The sequence below is a fragment of the Oryctolagus cuniculus genome, chromosome 6 (assembly GCF_051225735.1).
Source record: "Oryctolagus cuniculus isolate XC-2025 breed Fujian yellow rabbit chromosome 6, ASM5122573v1, whole genome shotgun sequence".
In the NCBI taxonomy this organism is placed as follows: domain Eukaryota; kingdom Metazoa; phylum Chordata; class Mammalia; order Lagomorpha; family Leporidae; genus Oryctolagus; species Oryctolagus cuniculus.
In genome coordinates this window covers 27,939,815-27,955,623 of record NC_142872.1, presented here as the reverse complement: position 1 = coordinate 27,955,623, position 15,809 = coordinate 27,939,815, and the positions used below count along the sequence as shown (strand labels likewise).

General features: G+C 54.5%; 1 protein-coding gene across 6 annotated transcripts in view; it reads right to left on the bottom strand.

The window, feature by feature from the left end:
- Positions 1–7,057: 7,057 nt before the first annotated feature.
- The window catches only part of CTNNA1 (catenin alpha 1), a 169,104-nt gene continuing 160,352 nt past the window's right edge, over positions 7,058–15,809 (bottom strand). For 5 of the 6 annotated variants that reach the window (XM_070075026.1, XM_070075025.1, XM_051843320.3 and 2 more), the window contains 7 exons: positions 15,433–15,633; positions 14,833–14,984; positions 11,133–11,243; positions 10,069–10,250; positions 9,874–9,979; positions 8,709–8,843; positions 7,058–8,125 (listed from right to left, as the gene is read on the bottom strand). In XM_070075026.1, coding sequence (XP_069931127.1) covers positions 7,838–8,125; positions 8,709–8,843; positions 9,874–9,979; positions 10,069–10,250; positions 11,133–11,243; positions 14,833–14,984; positions 15,433–15,633 — 1,175 coding nt within the window. In that variant the 3' untranslated portion in view covers positions 7,058–7,837. 6 annotated transcript variants of the gene reach the window in all.

Here is a 15,809-nt window from a genome sequence, read left to right as displayed (position 1 = left end):
ATAGGGCAGGTGGGCGGGTGGGGGGGTCAGAGGCACAGCGAGTGGAGGCTGTGCATGGCAGTTGCTGTTAGACAGCACTTACATCCTGCACTTTTGTGGTTAAGTAACAGATTGCAAAAGGCAAAGGTAATTTTAAAAAGCAAGTAAAAGAACAGCAAATTAAACCCAGAGAAAGCAGGGGAAAAGGAAACAATAAAGATAAGAGCAAAAACCAATAAATTGAAGACAGAAAAACCTGAAATCAATGACATGAAAAGATGGTTCTTTGAAAAAGAAGGCCGACTCAGATGATTGCTACGAGGGACAGAGGAGGGGACTCCGCACGCAGTGGAGGGCAGTGCGGAAGGACTCCCAACAAGTCTGCACCATCAGCCCCCCGTGACCACAGAGCACAGGATGGGGCTGCGCCTGGCCCAGCACAGTCTCTGGGTTCCCTTCCTGTGGCTCCTGCAGTAAATGAGCATGTACCAAGTGCCTGCGAGGGACCCAAGTTCATCTCGCCTTGTGTAGGTTAGAAGTCTGACAAAGTCCTCACGGGACAAAAGTCAAGGCGTTGCAGGGCTGGTTCCTTTTGTCTACTCTCTGTAGGCTCCACTTCCTTCCCTCTTCCAGCTTCCAGAAGCTGCCTGTCTGTCATGCCTAACAGCCCTTCCTCCATCTGCAATGCTGGGAAAATGAGTCCCGTCCCTCCACCATCAGGTCACTCTGCCCTCTTCTCTGTATGTCTTCCACCTTGAAAGGCCTTTCTGAGTGCACAGGGCCCCTGGGAGAATCCCGGCTCATCTTCCCATCTGACCTCAGCCAGCTGGCAGCCCTGGAGCCACCTACAGCCCGTTCCTGTGGGACAGAACACAGACTCCAGGGAGTAGGATGTAGACTGCTTTGGGGAGCCATTGTTCTGCCTATCCAAGGCACAAACTACCATATCACACTCAAGAATCGATTGGGGCAGGTGTTGCGGCTTAGCAGTATAAGCCGTGGCTTGTGTTACCCATATCCCTTGTTGAAGCACAGTTGGAGACTTTGATCTAGCTTCCTGTTCATGCATCCTGGGAAACAGCGGGAGACGGCTGATATGCTTGAGTCCCTGCCACCCACAGAGGAGACCCAGACTGAGTTCTGGGCTCCTGGCTGTTGTGGTCATTTGGGAAGTGAACCAGCAGATGGAAGTATATGTCTCTCTCTCTTTCCCTCTCTCCCTCTACCCTTCCTTCCCTCCCTTTCAAGTAGATGAAACAAAATGAATAAATAGTAAATACCTGTGAATTAAATAAAGAATAAATAGATCACTTATATAATCCTATATCCATTAAAGAAATTGAATTCATTCATGGTTGAAAACCTTCCCACAAAACTCCAGACCCAGATGTTTTCATTAGCAAATTCCACAGTCTACAGATTCTACATAATCTTACAGAAGATAGGAGAAAACATGTCCAAGTTCATTTCGTGAGGGCAGCATTCCTCTGATACCAAAACCAGACAGAGATACCACGAGGAAGAACACCCTGCAGACCAGCGTTCCTCAGCTGTGGAGGCAGCGAGGGGAGGCCCCAGGCCTCCAGGTGGTGGTGGAGGGCAGTGCAGGGGTCGTCGCCAGCACACTGCGCGCAGCAGTACACAGGAGGGCAACAAAACACTTCCCAGCCAAGGGAGCTCACCCTCGAGTGTGACGCCCGCCACGCAGATCGGCCGCGTGGGAAGACCACAGAATGCCGAGGCTATGTGCTGCCCTCCCCCGACGCAGACAGACACCTGACGGCGTTCAGCATTCAGTCACGGCGATGCAGTAACCGAGCAAACTTCTTTAACCCATGAAGGGAAACCACGGAAAAACCTAGATCCCCCGTCAGAGTTAATGGTGAAGGCTGAATTCTTTCAAGACTGGGGCAAGGCACGGATATCCACTTGCAGAACTCCTTTCCAAGACTATGCTGGCAGCTTTGAGAGGGGTCTTAGAGCAAGAAAATGAAGTAAGCATAGAGATGAGAGGAGACCTAAAGCTGTCTCTCCTCAAGGATGACATGTGTGTCGACATAGAAAATCCCATGGAATCTGCAAACAAATCTCCACCTAGCAGATGAATTCAGCAAGGTCACAGGATACAAGGTCAGTGTACGACAATCAATTGTATTTCTATATACCAGCAAAGAACAATGGGAAATTAAATTAAAAAACAGTACCATTTATAATGGCACCAAAAAATGAAATATATGTTGGGCATTATGCTGAAACACAGTAGGTGCAGGATTTGATTCTGAAAATTGTAAAATACTGATGGAGAAGTCAAAGAAGACCTAAGTAATGGAGAGAGATACTGAGTTCATGGGCTGGGAGACTCAGCACTGTTAAGATGTCATTCCTCACAAAATTATAGATTCTGTGCAATCCCAGCAGGAAGTTTGTGGATGTCAGGAGTCGTGCTCGGAAAGCTATGTGGAAAGACAAAGAAACTAGCATAGCTGAAGCGATGTTGAAAAAGGACCAGAGCCGGACACTCACACTAGTTTAAGACTTGCCACAACACTGCGAGCAGTCGAGACAGGGTGACAGCGCTCAAAGGACAGACACACAGATCAACGAATCACAGTGGAGAGTATTTCAGAAAGTTTATGGGAAAGTGGAATTAAAAGATAAATGTATTTTGCAAGAAATTTTTCAAATCCACACATAGTTTTTAAAGGTTTTATTTACTTATAAGTCAGAACTACAGAGAGAGGGACAGAGAGAGAGAGAGAGAGAGAGAGAGAGATTCTTCCATCCACTGGTTCTCTCCCCCAGCGGCCATAATGGCCAGAGCTGGGCCTATCTGAAGCCAGGAGCCAGAAGCTTCTTCCAGGTCTCCCATGTGGGTGCAGGTGCCCAGGCACTTGGGCCGTCTTCCACTGCTTTCCCAGGCCTTAGCAGAGAGCTGGATCGGAAGAGCAGTGGGAAACGAACCAGTGTCCATATGGGATGCCGGTGCTGCAGACAGCAGCTCTAACCCGCCGCGCCACAGCACTGAACCCATAGTTTTTGTTTTCATGGAGAACATTTTCTGTTACCTTTTTGAAAACCCCTTATATATACATAGATTTCAAATTTTTTCTTAATTTTTATTTTCATTTAATTTGAAAGGCAGAGTGACAGAGAGATGGAAAGTGTTCTTAAATCCACTAGGTTCATTTCCCAAATGCCTACAACAGCCAAGGCTAGGTCTAGAAGTCAGGAGCCTAGAATTTAACTCAGATCTCCTAACAGGTGGCAGGGGCACAAGTACGCGAACCATCGCCTGCTGCCTCTCAGGAGGTGCATCAGCAGGACGCTGGATCAGAAAAGGAGCCAGGAGTCACACCAGGCGCCTCAATTTGGGACGCAAGCATCCCAAGCAGTGACTAAACCCCTGTGCTCAATGCCCAGTCCTAAACTTACCTTAAAATATCATCTTCCACAAACTTTTTGTATTCCTTCATTGACGCACACAGAAATGAGCAATCTTCAGAAAGTTCGTGGAAAATGTGTTTTATGAATAAACTATGCCTGATATCTTTTTTCTTTACTTTCACATCTCAGATTACTATGATTTTTTTTTTCTAAGATTTATTTATTTTAAAGAGTTTCACAGAGAGAGAAGGCCAGGCAGAGAGAGAGGTCTTCCAACTCAAATGGCCACAACAGCCAGAACTAGGCCAATCCAAAGCCAGAAACCAGGAGCTTCTTCCAGGTCTCCCAAGCAGGTGCAAGTCCTTGGGCCATCTTCTACTGCTTTCCCAGGCCATAGGAGAGAGCTGGATTGGAAGTGGAACAGCTAGGAGTCAAACCAGCACCCATATGGGATGCCGGTACTGTATGTGGCGGTTTTATACACTATGCCATAGCACTGGCCCCAGCATGAGATTTCATCATGCTACTCGAGTTATTTTTGGAATTTTCCATTTAATATTTTTGGACCATGGTTGACTGCAGGTAACTGAAATAATGAAAAGCAAAACCACAGATAAGGGGCTACTGAATACTTAATCAATTTTTCTTTTTAATTAATTATTTGAAACATAGAAAGGCAGAGGTATCTTTGATGTGCGGGCTCACTCCTCAGATGCCTACAGTAAGCTGGGGCTGGGCCAGGCCTAAGCCAGGAGCCTGGAATGCAACTCAAGTCTCATACACAAGTGGCAGAGACCCATGTAGGTGAGCCAGCACCTCCTGCCTCCTAGCAGGAAGGTGGAATTGGAAGCAGAGCTGAGACTTTAAACCTGGCTTTTGATAAATTTGAATCTTAACCATCCACCAAACACCCACACCCACCTCTAAACTTACTTTTGACACAGCTACAAAAGCCATTCAGTGGCCAGGGAGGGACAGAGGGCCTGACAGAGGGCCTTTTCAATAACCGTGCTGCATCAGCTGCACAGCCGTGATTTTTACAACAAGCCTTGACCTGTGGGCCTCACATCTTATGCAAAAATTTAACTCAAAATCAGTCATAGGGGCCGGCACTGTGGTGTAGCGGGTAAAGCCACCGCACGTCATACTGCAGCCTGGGCCTTGGAGAGAACGGGGTCACTGCACGGGGGCGCCAGCGCCCACACTGTGCAAACAGGAGCTGCTGTGGATCTCGCTGCAAGTTGTGTTTGTGTTGCTTGTATGCACTTTCAGAAGTGAGGCCAGCGTGATGTCGCTGTGTCGTTGGTAACTCGTGTTGGTGTTGGTTCTGTCTTCCTGCTGCCCAAGGCCGCAGGCGCGCCTCCCGCACCCGTGGCAGCACCTCACGTGGGTGTCAGGGAAGCAGCCAGCCCCACAGAGCCTCCAGGTGTGGGTGCAGGGCAGCTCCCGCTGTTGGTGGCTCCTGTGTGAGTGTGGTAGGAGGATGCGCAGACGAGGTAATTCAGAAAGGTCATGGGAAATGGAACCAGAAGTACAGGTTTATTTTGGCATGACACATTTTTCATAACATGGGAAACGCATGTTACGGAAAATCTGAGCGTGGATTTTACGGTGGTTCTCACACCAGAACCAACTCGGGCCTTTAACTGCATTCACCACAACCTGCTCCAGGCTCTCCCCGGGCACGTCTGGGGAGCCCACAGCTCAAGACCCTGCAGCAGCCGCTGCTCAGGTCAGCGCCTGGAGGCCGGCGTGGCCCTACAGCGGGCACGGGGTCAGGACTCCCAGAATGGCTGGGAGCACCTCTGGGGCCACCTGGGTTGCCGGCTTTTTGCCTCCAGTGTGTTTGGGGACATCGTCTTACATCTATCTGTCAAGCCCTTGCCAGGCCCTTTGTGGAACAAAGGCAGAACAAGGCCAAGGGCATCCTGGGCAGGGGCTGGTTGGATCCTGCTGTGGTACCCATATGCCTTTCAGTGACTAAGGAGGGGTCACTCACCTGTTGTTTGCATCTCTGCACAAATGCCAAGTGCATATCCCCGCGATTGCCTTAAGCCCCGGGGGATGCGGCGACCACGCACTAGGGACTGGGGCGCAGGGAAGATAGGCTCTGTGATGGCTCATGGGGCAAGCAGGGTATCCCAGGAAGCAGCTGGTGTGGGTGCAGGCCACGTGGTGGCCACAGCAATGCCAGGCCGCCAGTGTGGCAGGAGGGCAGTGGGTGGTCCGCTTGGGCTTAGGTGGCGGCTCCACTGGTCAGTTGTGTGGTGCAGGCTGCTTCGGGGGCCTCTGCAGGGATCCAGGTGAGGCTGTGGTCCCAGGCAGTTTGGCAGTGTGACAAACTTGATGGTGACAAAAGCCGCAACAGTAGCACCGTGTCATTTAGAGGGAGACACCAGTAAAGGACAGATCTCCAAGTGTAGCTCCCAGTGCCCTGGGCCTTGGTGACTCAGTGAACAGAGTGTGAGCCTTGCATGAGGCACGTACAGAACGAACAGGCATGTAGTGCAGGTCAGTGCTGGGCGCTGAGGGCAGAGGGCTGCTTGTTGAGACCCTTAAAGGAAACGCTCAGGTTGGCCCAGGGGTGTCTCAGGGAGGGTGCACTCCAGGCAGGGGCACCACAAGCCCCAGGGGAAGGATGTGAGGTGACGAGAGCTCTCTGCTGAGGGAACGACCTGTTGTGGGGAGCAGGTGTGAGGGGAGGTTGTTTGCTAACCCTGGTGCTCGCACTGGGTTGTGTCTTCTCACAAAGTACTAGAGCTGGGAGCTCCCAACCGCTGGTTCACACCCCAAGTGCCCGCAAGCTTAATCCAGGTCTCCCACATGGATGGCAAGGCACCCAATGACCTGAACCACCGCCTGCCATCTCCCAGTGAAGCCTTCAGGGACCACAGCCCCCGCTGACAGCTTGGCTGCTACTTCATGATTCCCAGTTAGGCACCCAGCTGCGCTGCTCATGGATTCCTGACCTCCGAGATTGGGAGGTAATGTTTTTGTTTGAGCTGTTAAGTGGCAGGGTGATCTCTCACACGGTGATGACAGCATGCTGCTCAGGCCAGGCGACAGCGCAGACTCCATAAGCAGTAGACCCCGTGTGCACTTCAGTTGACTTTAGGCATCTGCCCTGAGCAATGGCAGCCGGGTGGTGCCAGCAGGGGGTGGGGTTAAGGGGAGGAAGAGAGCAGGGAAGAAGGCTTTGGTGTGTCCTGGGGGTGGTGGGGGCAGGGGTGGCGAGTGCAGTTTGGATGGGTCAAGTCTGAGAGACTCTCCCACAACCAAGTGGAACCTTAAGGCCATCAGGTTAAGCACCAAGTTCCAGGGTGAAGGCAGCATTGAGATGGGACTGGAAGCCGGCGGTGTGGCTGAGGTCCGAAGAGTGGAGACAGCCAAGGCTCAGCAACCAGAGAGAGGTGAGGGCTCTCTGGAGCCAGGAGTCCCAGAAGAGGATCGTTCAGCGAGATGAGCGGGCCCCAGGGGGATGGGGGTGTGTGTGGCAGGGAGACGCTCCGCTCCGGAGGCTCATTTCAAAGGCAGCTCTGCCGGGCGGGACTCCCAGCGTTCTGACTCGACAGACGGATCCCACGATCCCCGATGAGGGCTGGCAGGAGCCGGCCCTGGTGTCCCTCGGGGCAGAGATGTCGGCAGACTCACTGCTCCTCTCAAAGGCAGAGAACACAGCTTTGGCCAGTTGGTCTTGGTTTGAAAGTGGACTTTATTGGGGAATGTTAGTGTAAAAAATTCAAATTCATAAAATTTAAATAAGACAGTAAAATTAGACCTTGCAGCTTGAGTGATTGCTGTAGTAATCACAAATAGGGTAGAGACTAAATTACTGCCCAAGACAGGGAACACTGATGATCAGAAGTGAGCCAAGTGAGGAGCCTGCAGCTGGGAGAAAGGGCAGGAGCATGGTCCATGACAGCACCGCAACCTGCTAGCTGGAAAAGCAGCTTTCTGAAGCCCCACAGCAGAGTACGTTAGTAACTGTAACCATGCATGGAAACTCCCGTGTCACAGAGACTCGGTTACTCAGTTTCTGAGGGTCTGTCCCCCTGGAGACCTCCCGAGAACTTTCCTTGCCCAGGGACTGCTTCCTAAGATGCCCAGGTTGGTCCTCTTGTACCTGGGACTGCCGGGAGCCACTCTCGCCTGACCCAAGGCTGAGTCACGGATTCTTTTTGTCCAACAGTGGGCATCAGCATTTGGTCAAGAGCATCACTAACAAGTTAATGTCTCTTTGGTTATGGAATTTTTAAAATTTAAGCATATAAAAATATAGCTAGAAATATGCTCCTGAATTCTAAAAGCACTTTTGCCCAGCTGAAACACAAATATGTCTTTGCAAGGAACTGGCAGGGTTCAAAGTGTGCCTACATCCCTGTGGAATCTAATGTCAGTGTCTACTTAGCAAACCCGCTAGTGACCGAGCCCCAGGAGCTCTGAGGGCTGGGGGTGGCTGGCCCTGGCTTTGAACTTAGATGCTGTCCATGGCTTTGAACTCGCTGAGGGCCTGCACGGGGTTCACGTGCTTCTTCTGTGACGCCCGTTTAATCTTGGTCTGCGTCTCATCCTGCTTCTCTCTCTTCACCAAAGGCTTTTTCTCGGGGGCCTTCATCTTCCAGGACACAGCGGGAAGGTTCAGGGACGCCATTCCCTGAGACTTCTGGTACTTGGTGGAGGCCACGTAGGAGGCCTTCACCGTCTGCACCACGGCATTCATCAGATTCTTGGCTGCCTGGATCAGGGACATGGCGCTGTCCACCTGTGAGGCACAGAGGGCGGCGGTGAGCGGACGCGCGGGACCTGACCACAGCGTCCTCTCCCAGGCCAGGGCTTGAGCAGCAGCCCTCACCCAGGGAGTCCAGCCACCCCGGCACGGCGGCTCCCCTGGAGGAGGAAGGCAGCAGTGATGAAAACCCTCCTACCCGCTGGGGACCTGGGACTGACGAGAGAGGTCACCACTACAGACTGGGACGGACAGAGTCGGGCCATCACCCAGAACCACCCCCAAGCTGTCAGTCAGCACAGGGATCTCCCCCTCTCACTTAGAGACATGCACTCTGAATGGACAAGGGCAGGCACGGTGTCACCGAGGAGTGAATGGTACGGTGGGGGCTGCCATGGGACTCCTCTCCTACGGGGTACACAGCAGTGCAGGCCTGAGGGCGGGGCATGGGGGAGCTGAGCAAAAAGCCTGTGTCTATCTTGCAATTTCCAAACAGGCTTTACCCCTCTCACGGAGTGGGGGCGCTGTGCAGCTTGCGGCCGCCACGGGACTGGGGCTTCTGTACAGCACCCGGCGTCAGCAGCTCCCCCGGGGCCTTCCTCACTTAGAGATCACTCACCCCAGAGACGACGAGCTCTCCGCCGAGGTTCTGCACCTCGGCCTTGACCTTGCTGCAGATGTTGAGCTGGTGGCAGTAGAGGGCGATGCGCTGCAGGTAGGCCAGCAGGTCCTGCTTGCAGGCCGAGTCTGGGCACTGTGGGAGAGGGAGCTCAGGACCAAGCACGCCAGGCCCGGGCCCCCCACCGCCCCCACTCCACGCTACTGCTTAAGGGCAGTGAGGCACCAGCCCACTTCCACGCCCTGCTAGAGCCAAGAGCAGGGAGGTGAACCTGTCAGCAGCCCTGGTCTCTCCGTGCTCACATGAGGCATGCTGGCGCCTTTCAGAATGTTTGTGGAGAAACAAGTTTATTCTGGTTCACTGCGCCACTCCCCCTCCCCCCAAAAAACACATGTACCATCTTTTCATATGTGTTTTCCACAAACACTCTGAAGACTCTCTGTATGCATGGCATTTTGTGGGGGCGGGAGGAGAAGCACCAAATCGGCTCATCTTCTAGTTACATTTCTTTCCCACAACACCTTCTGAAGTCCCCTCCCGCCTCCAGCAGCCTCTGCTCACTAACTCTGCAGCAGCAGGGAGCCTGTGGCCAGAGAAAGCCGTGGCAAACGACATCTGGCCACGAGAAAAGGAGACGCTCGCCGTAGACAAAGGGGAAGATGGTAAGCCAACCAAAGTGAGACAGCGCTGACACGCAAGGACCTGGCCAGCCACAGGGAGAAGGGCAGCCCCTGCCCAGGGCCCATCTTGCTGCCCACTCCCAGGGCTGGGTTAGAAGGCTGTACCCTCCCTCACAAATTTACCACCCAACACCGTCTCCCAGGGAGCCGGGGGCTCAGTGAATCAGAGTGGGGCTGAACCTTATTCTGGGAAGCCACCGAAGCAAGGAGATGCCATGCGGCTCAAGATGCATTTGCCATCAGAGGCGTGTTACAGGCTGGGGTGCTCGGGACAGCTGTCACTCATCCTGTGGTACTCACGGGGCTGAGTGTGGAGAACCAAGGGTAGGCAAACCCTGGGAGAGCTCTGTGAGGACGCAGCTCAGAGGCCCGTTCTCTGGACACGGAATGGGGCCTGGCTCGAGAAGCAGGTGTTCAACTGGGAGAGCGAGCTGGGGGCAGTGCTGAGAAGGCACAGAGTGGACGTGCCGGGCTGCGTCACTTACGTGGTCTGCGATGGTCCGGCCCAGCTTGTCCATCCGGGACCCTGCTTCCGCAATCTTCTTGGCAGCACTGATCACGTCGGATGTGTTTTTGAGCGGCCCCTTTCCTCTGCAGGGAACAAGGATGGTTGTAGACGAAGCCCCTGTAACGGGGGAGGGGAACAGCAACCCCAGTCTCCACACAGGGAAGCCGCTCACCGGGTGAAGTCGGTCATCTCCATCATAATCATGCACATCTGCTTGGCCAGCACAATGATGTCGTTGCCACTGTCGTCCCACTTGGACACCTCCGCGTCCAGCTTGCTCTTCTCCTCCTGGAAGCTGGCCACCTGCTCGGCGATCTTGGCTTTCTGCTCCTGAGGAAGCTGCGCCATGATCGCCTGCAACCACGGCACAGAAAGAGCCGTCAGAGCGAGGGCGGGTGCTCCCACAGCAAGGACAGGGCTTCAGTACCGCCACTGTGCCTCAAGGGCCACTGCTTCTCATTTTCCCAGAAGTTCACCGCAGCCCAAAGTCCCGGCCCACTTTCTAGAACCAGTTCTGGTGTAGAGGGAAGCAGAGTGTGAGGGGTAGGAGGTTAATGGGGAGGCTTTGGAATCTCATCCGCGCATGGGCAGGACCTCAGAGGCCCCAGCCTCCCCTCCTGTGCAGGGGCGGGCAGTGGGAGAAGGGGCTCATGCCGGCGCACTACCCCTTCCCACTCTTCAAGGCAGCCTTGCAGCAGGCTGGCAGAGCTCAGGGTGCACACGTTGGCCACGCAACGCAGGCCCACGGCTCCTCCTCGGCTTCCCGAGATGCTTGCTGCAAGAGAGAATGATTTCCAAGGACTGAAAAAAACAAACTCCTTAGAAATATTTCTTGGCGTCTTCCCAAAAGCATAAATACTATTGATTGAAGATTTAATGACTCAAATGAATGCAACAGCTCTGCCTGCCTTTCTTCAATGTGCCACTGTTATTTTCTTAAACCCATGAATAATTCACTGTCTCACACCCATGGTATCAGTGTAATGGGCAAAGGCAGCAATCTTGGTCAGATTTCACAACCTTGTAACAAACACGGCATTGACTGGGCCCCAGGGCACAGCTGAGGCGACACTCTGGAGGGGCCTACAGTTGACCAGCAGGAGCCACAAGTGGAGAGGAAGAATGATCTAAGCACGCAGAGTGTTCTCCAGGAAGTGAAAAAGGCCAGGCCTGAGGGGGACAGGGCAGGTCTGCGGAGCAAAGGAGCCAGCCCCCCCGCCTGGAGCACGTCCTTACCCGGGCGCTTTGGCCGGCTATCAGCTGATCGTCTTCAGTCTGGACGCTTGTCCTGCTTCGGACATCGAAATCTTCCGTCTCAAAGTCCGAGTCATCCAGCTCCTCTGGGGTCTGCCACCGAGACAGGGATCAGGAGTCAGTTGCAGCCTGGGGCCTCGCAGCCAGGATGCATGGGTTTGAACAAGCAACAGTCTGGAGAATTGTGCCTGATGGAGTCGTGCACCATTTCTCCCATGAGCTTCTGCGTCATGGTGCACACGGCAGATGCCCCGGCCCACCGTACCACAAGTGTGGGCCGCACGGCAGCATGCCCCAAAGGCCTGGCTGCTACTTCAAGCTTAGGGCTCGGTTTCTACCACTGAATCGCGACTCTTTATAGGACATAAAAATTTCCTAAAAAGTGAAGAGCAGGGCCAGCACCGTGGCACGGCAGGTTAAGCTGCTGCTGTCTGCAGTGCTAGCGTCCCATGCAGATGACCAAGGCCTAGCTACTCCACTTCCGATCCAGCTGCCTGCTATGGACTGGGAAAGCAGCAGAAGATAGCCCAAGTCCTTAGGCCCCTGTTCCCACGTGGGAGACCCGGAAGAAGCTCCTGGCTTTGCATCAGCCCAGCTCCGGCTGTTGCAGCCATTTGGGGGGGTGAATCATTGAATGGAAGACTTCTCTGTCTCTCCCTTTCTCTCTATGTAACTGTGCCTCTCAAATAAATATAGAGCTTAAAAAAAGTGAAGACCTTATTTACTGACAAGGCAGAGATACTCTGAGCTTCCATTGCAGATTTATTCCCCAAGTGCCTGCCAGGGCTAGGCCACGCCAAAGCCAGGAGTGTGGAACTCAATCTGTGTGTCCTTCTCCAACGTGAGTGGCAGGGACTCAATTACTTGAGCCATCTCCCCGCAGCCTAGGTACACATCAGCAGGAAGCCGAGACAGAGGACAGGACGGAGCTGGGCCTGAATCCAGGTACTCCGATATGGGATGCAATGGTATCTCAACTGCTAAGGCCAAATACCCACCCCAGTTTTCACATTAAAAATATACTTTTCAACACGTGCATTTTCAGACAAAGCTGAGAATTCTCTTCAGTGGAAAAGGTGCTGTCTTAAAACAGAGGTGTTTTATCCAGCATGAAGCAGACTTGGTTAACTTTTCCTACTTTATGGAAAAATTAAATAAATTATCAAGCAGTGTTGTGGCAACCAAAGGGGTAGACCCAGGATTTAGCTTTTGCTTTAAATAATAAAATTCTTATTTTGCACAAACTAGTAGCACTCGTGACTCACTACTGCCTTGAGACAGTGAGGGGCAGTGAGGTGGGAGGGAGGGGACCACACAAGGTGGCAGGAGTCACGGAGCAGCACACCCACGTGAAGTCCCAGTCCTGCTCACGCAGCGGCACAGACCCAATGCCCAACATGGCCACCACCCCCTCAACCCTCCACAGCCCATCATGACCCCGAGACAAGTTCTTGCCAAGAAAACCAAACACTACCTGTTTCTTTCATTTATCACTCATACATCTGTTGAGTCATGCTGACTCAACAGGTGCAGGGGGCCACTTCCTCTGGAAGTGGCCAGACGGTCTCCCGCGCAAGTGTCTGTGAAGGCAGTGCGAGCAGGACCGTGGAGGGAGCGCGAGTGAGGGGCGCTGCCTCGTTCCCCAGGAGAGCAGGAGGAGAGAGGCTCCAGGCATTGTAGGCGCTGCACTCTCTGGATGGGAGACTGGGAGGGACTAAGGGAGGGACAGGCACCAGTGGAGAGGCTCCGTGTGACTCCAGGGGGAGGCGGAGCTGCAGATTCTCAGATCTGATGAGCAGTAGGAGACCCACACAGAACTCAAGGGCTCCAAGGGGAAGCTGGGAAGGCCGTCAGCTCTCAAGGCCAGAACTGGGGCTGGAGCCTGTGGACCGATGCAGGTGGGCTCACGGCAAGAACTGTAGGACTCTGACAGGCCGAGCCTGTCTGGAGGTTTTTCTCCCTTGTGACTGGAAAGATAACCGGACACTTGGGGAAAAGTGCAGTCTGTGGGTGAATTCGGGGCCCAGCGCAGCGGAAGGCGGGAGCAGGCACTCTAACAGCCCCAGGACAGATGGAGGGGCATGGTGACTGCTGCAGGACATTGGGGCAGCTCTGGTCTCAGCCTCAGAGACTCCGTCAGGGCAGCCGCACCTGCTCAGCCTGCGACCTGCTGTTTTGCAAGGCAAGAATGACAAAGTGAGGGGAGGCAAAGGAGGCGATGGACAGGATTCGAGTCAGAGGCCTCTCTCCACCCTTGCCACAGCTGACCAAGCCACGCTCCCCTACAAGGCTTCCTCCCCGGTGCTCTCACACACCTGCCTGCCTGTCCCCACTTGGGTTCAGACCTTCGTTATTTTCTGTCCCAGAACAGGATGGAACACAGTGAGAAACAGTGATCACGTACCAGGCCCTGGGCGAACACACGGCTGACATTTTACCCGAGTCAAACCATCAAAACCACCATTATTGCCACTTAGCAGAGCCAAGCGTCACGAGGGAACCTGCTGGAAGGGAGCCGACACTGCCTGCCGGCGCCCGAGCAGGGCTGGCTTCAGCCCAGTCCTCGTGGTCAGGAGCATTCTTGCTGCCTCTTTCTCTGTGTGCCGGCTCGGGAAGAGGTTTGGAGAAACAGCTCTGGGCCCTCCCCCGGGGTATGTGGTCTCTGTGGCTCTTTCACCCACAAGTGAGAGCCACTGGTCTTCTCATCTACACACACACCAGGCCTCTGCTGAACACGGGCCCTTTTTAGCACGGCAGCAGGAATACAGCAAGCACAAGCCCCACTAGCCTGCTGCTCCCACCCCCAAAATGGCCACGAGGGCCTGGAGCTTGCAGGAGCGGCCCCTCCCCTACAGAGCGGAGTCTGGCCCAGGAATTTCTACCCTGCACTCGAGGGGATCGTGGTGTCAACTGCCATGGAGATGGCCTTTTGCCAGTGACATTCTGGTGAGGCTGCGCAGGACAGAACTGCTGTCTGCCATGGGCCACCGGGAAGGGACAAACGAACGCCCTCAGGCCGGCAAGATCCCAGCACTGCCAAGCAGCCAAGCGCCAGCTCCACAGCTGGGTCAGGGATTGGCTGCACTCCCAGGGGGACACCAGGTGGCCCTCAGGACAGTACTCATGGCCCCCACCCTCAGATTCCTGAGCAGTATGCTTGCACTCGGGCAGCACACCAGGACGCGGCTGTTGAGAGCCAGCTGGGAGACTGGGCTCAGCCCCCGGAACCCCTCCGTCCTGGCCCTGGACGTTCTCTCAGGTGGTGACAAGGTGCTGCAGGCCCAGAACTGGCGACAGCTCCATCCAGCTAGGGCCACCAGCCTCCCCTTACCTGAACACAGGGCTCCTGGCCTGCTGCCTGTGGCCTCTAAAGGAAACAGCTCCTCTGAAATTAACTCAAGAACCTTTCTTCTCTCTGCTCCTCTGTATTGTGGGGATGTTGACTCTAAATTAAATCGTCAAGGCCGGCTCATGCTGGCTCCCCTACTCAGCCCAAGTTTGGGCTCTAAACTTGTAGCCACAGTTGTTTCAGCCAGCGTGGTGAAACACATCGCACTCCGGCAGCCTTTCGATTCATGGACCTAATATACTGCCGATCTCCAGAGTGACACACTCTCGAGCTGCGCGGATGATAAGGGAGAAGCTGTGACAGCCCAAGGTGCAGTTACACACAGTTACTCACCCTTATCATCAGCACCGCCTTCCTGATGTCCCGGATGCCGTCGTACACCAGGCGCGAGGCATCGATAAACTCGTTCTCGTCCATGGGCTGGGCAGGGTCCGAGCTGAGGGCCTCCACGGCAGCTTCAACTTGCTCGGTAAAGCGTGGCATGACTGTAGGCGAGAGCATGGCAGATGGCGCTGGCTGAGCCCCCGCGGCCTTGCCGGCCCTCAGAGGCCGCGAGGCTTGTGCTGAAGGGCCTCTGCTTCCCCTGGGGGAGGGCATTCACCACAGCGCTTCACGGCCACCTCCGTCGCTGCCCAGCGTCTGCAGTGCAGGGTGCGGCGGGGAAGACCTGAGCTCTGCAGTGAGGCCTGGCTGCAGATCGGGAGCCGGCTCTCTCCCAAGTCTCCCTCAGTGATCGCGATGAATCCCGACCACTCCCGAGAGGCACCTGACCTGTGGCCTGGAGTCCACAGGCTCTGACTGCCAAGTTGGACGTAGGACCCAGACTCCAGGCCGTGGCTGAGCTGTGAACCCTGGGTCCTAACGACGGGGTCTGGGTTAACAGGACAGCTGAACCCACCCTGGTCTGTGAGCACTTTCTAGGGAGTCCCGCACCTGTGTTGGAAAGCAGCTTGGTGGCTTCCAGAACCTTCTCTGTGTAGACCCCAGGTTCATAGTTGTCCATCTCTGAGGTGACCACGTGGATGACGCGGGCTGCCCGGCCGCGGATGGCACCCGCCGTGCGGTCCAGCCCGTCGACATCTTTCTCCTGCAGAGCGATGACGCATTTGTTCACGTCTTCCAAAATGTGGTTTTCTGTGGGACAAGGAGAGGCTCAATGATGGCGACAGCAGTGGCTGTCCCTGTCACTTACGAAGCATGCGGCTGCTGCTGGCCACATCTACCGTGTCACCACAGAGGCAGAATTAACAGTTCCACAGCATCTGAAACTGATCGCCCCGAGAATAACAATCGTGGGTCCAGGTTTTACC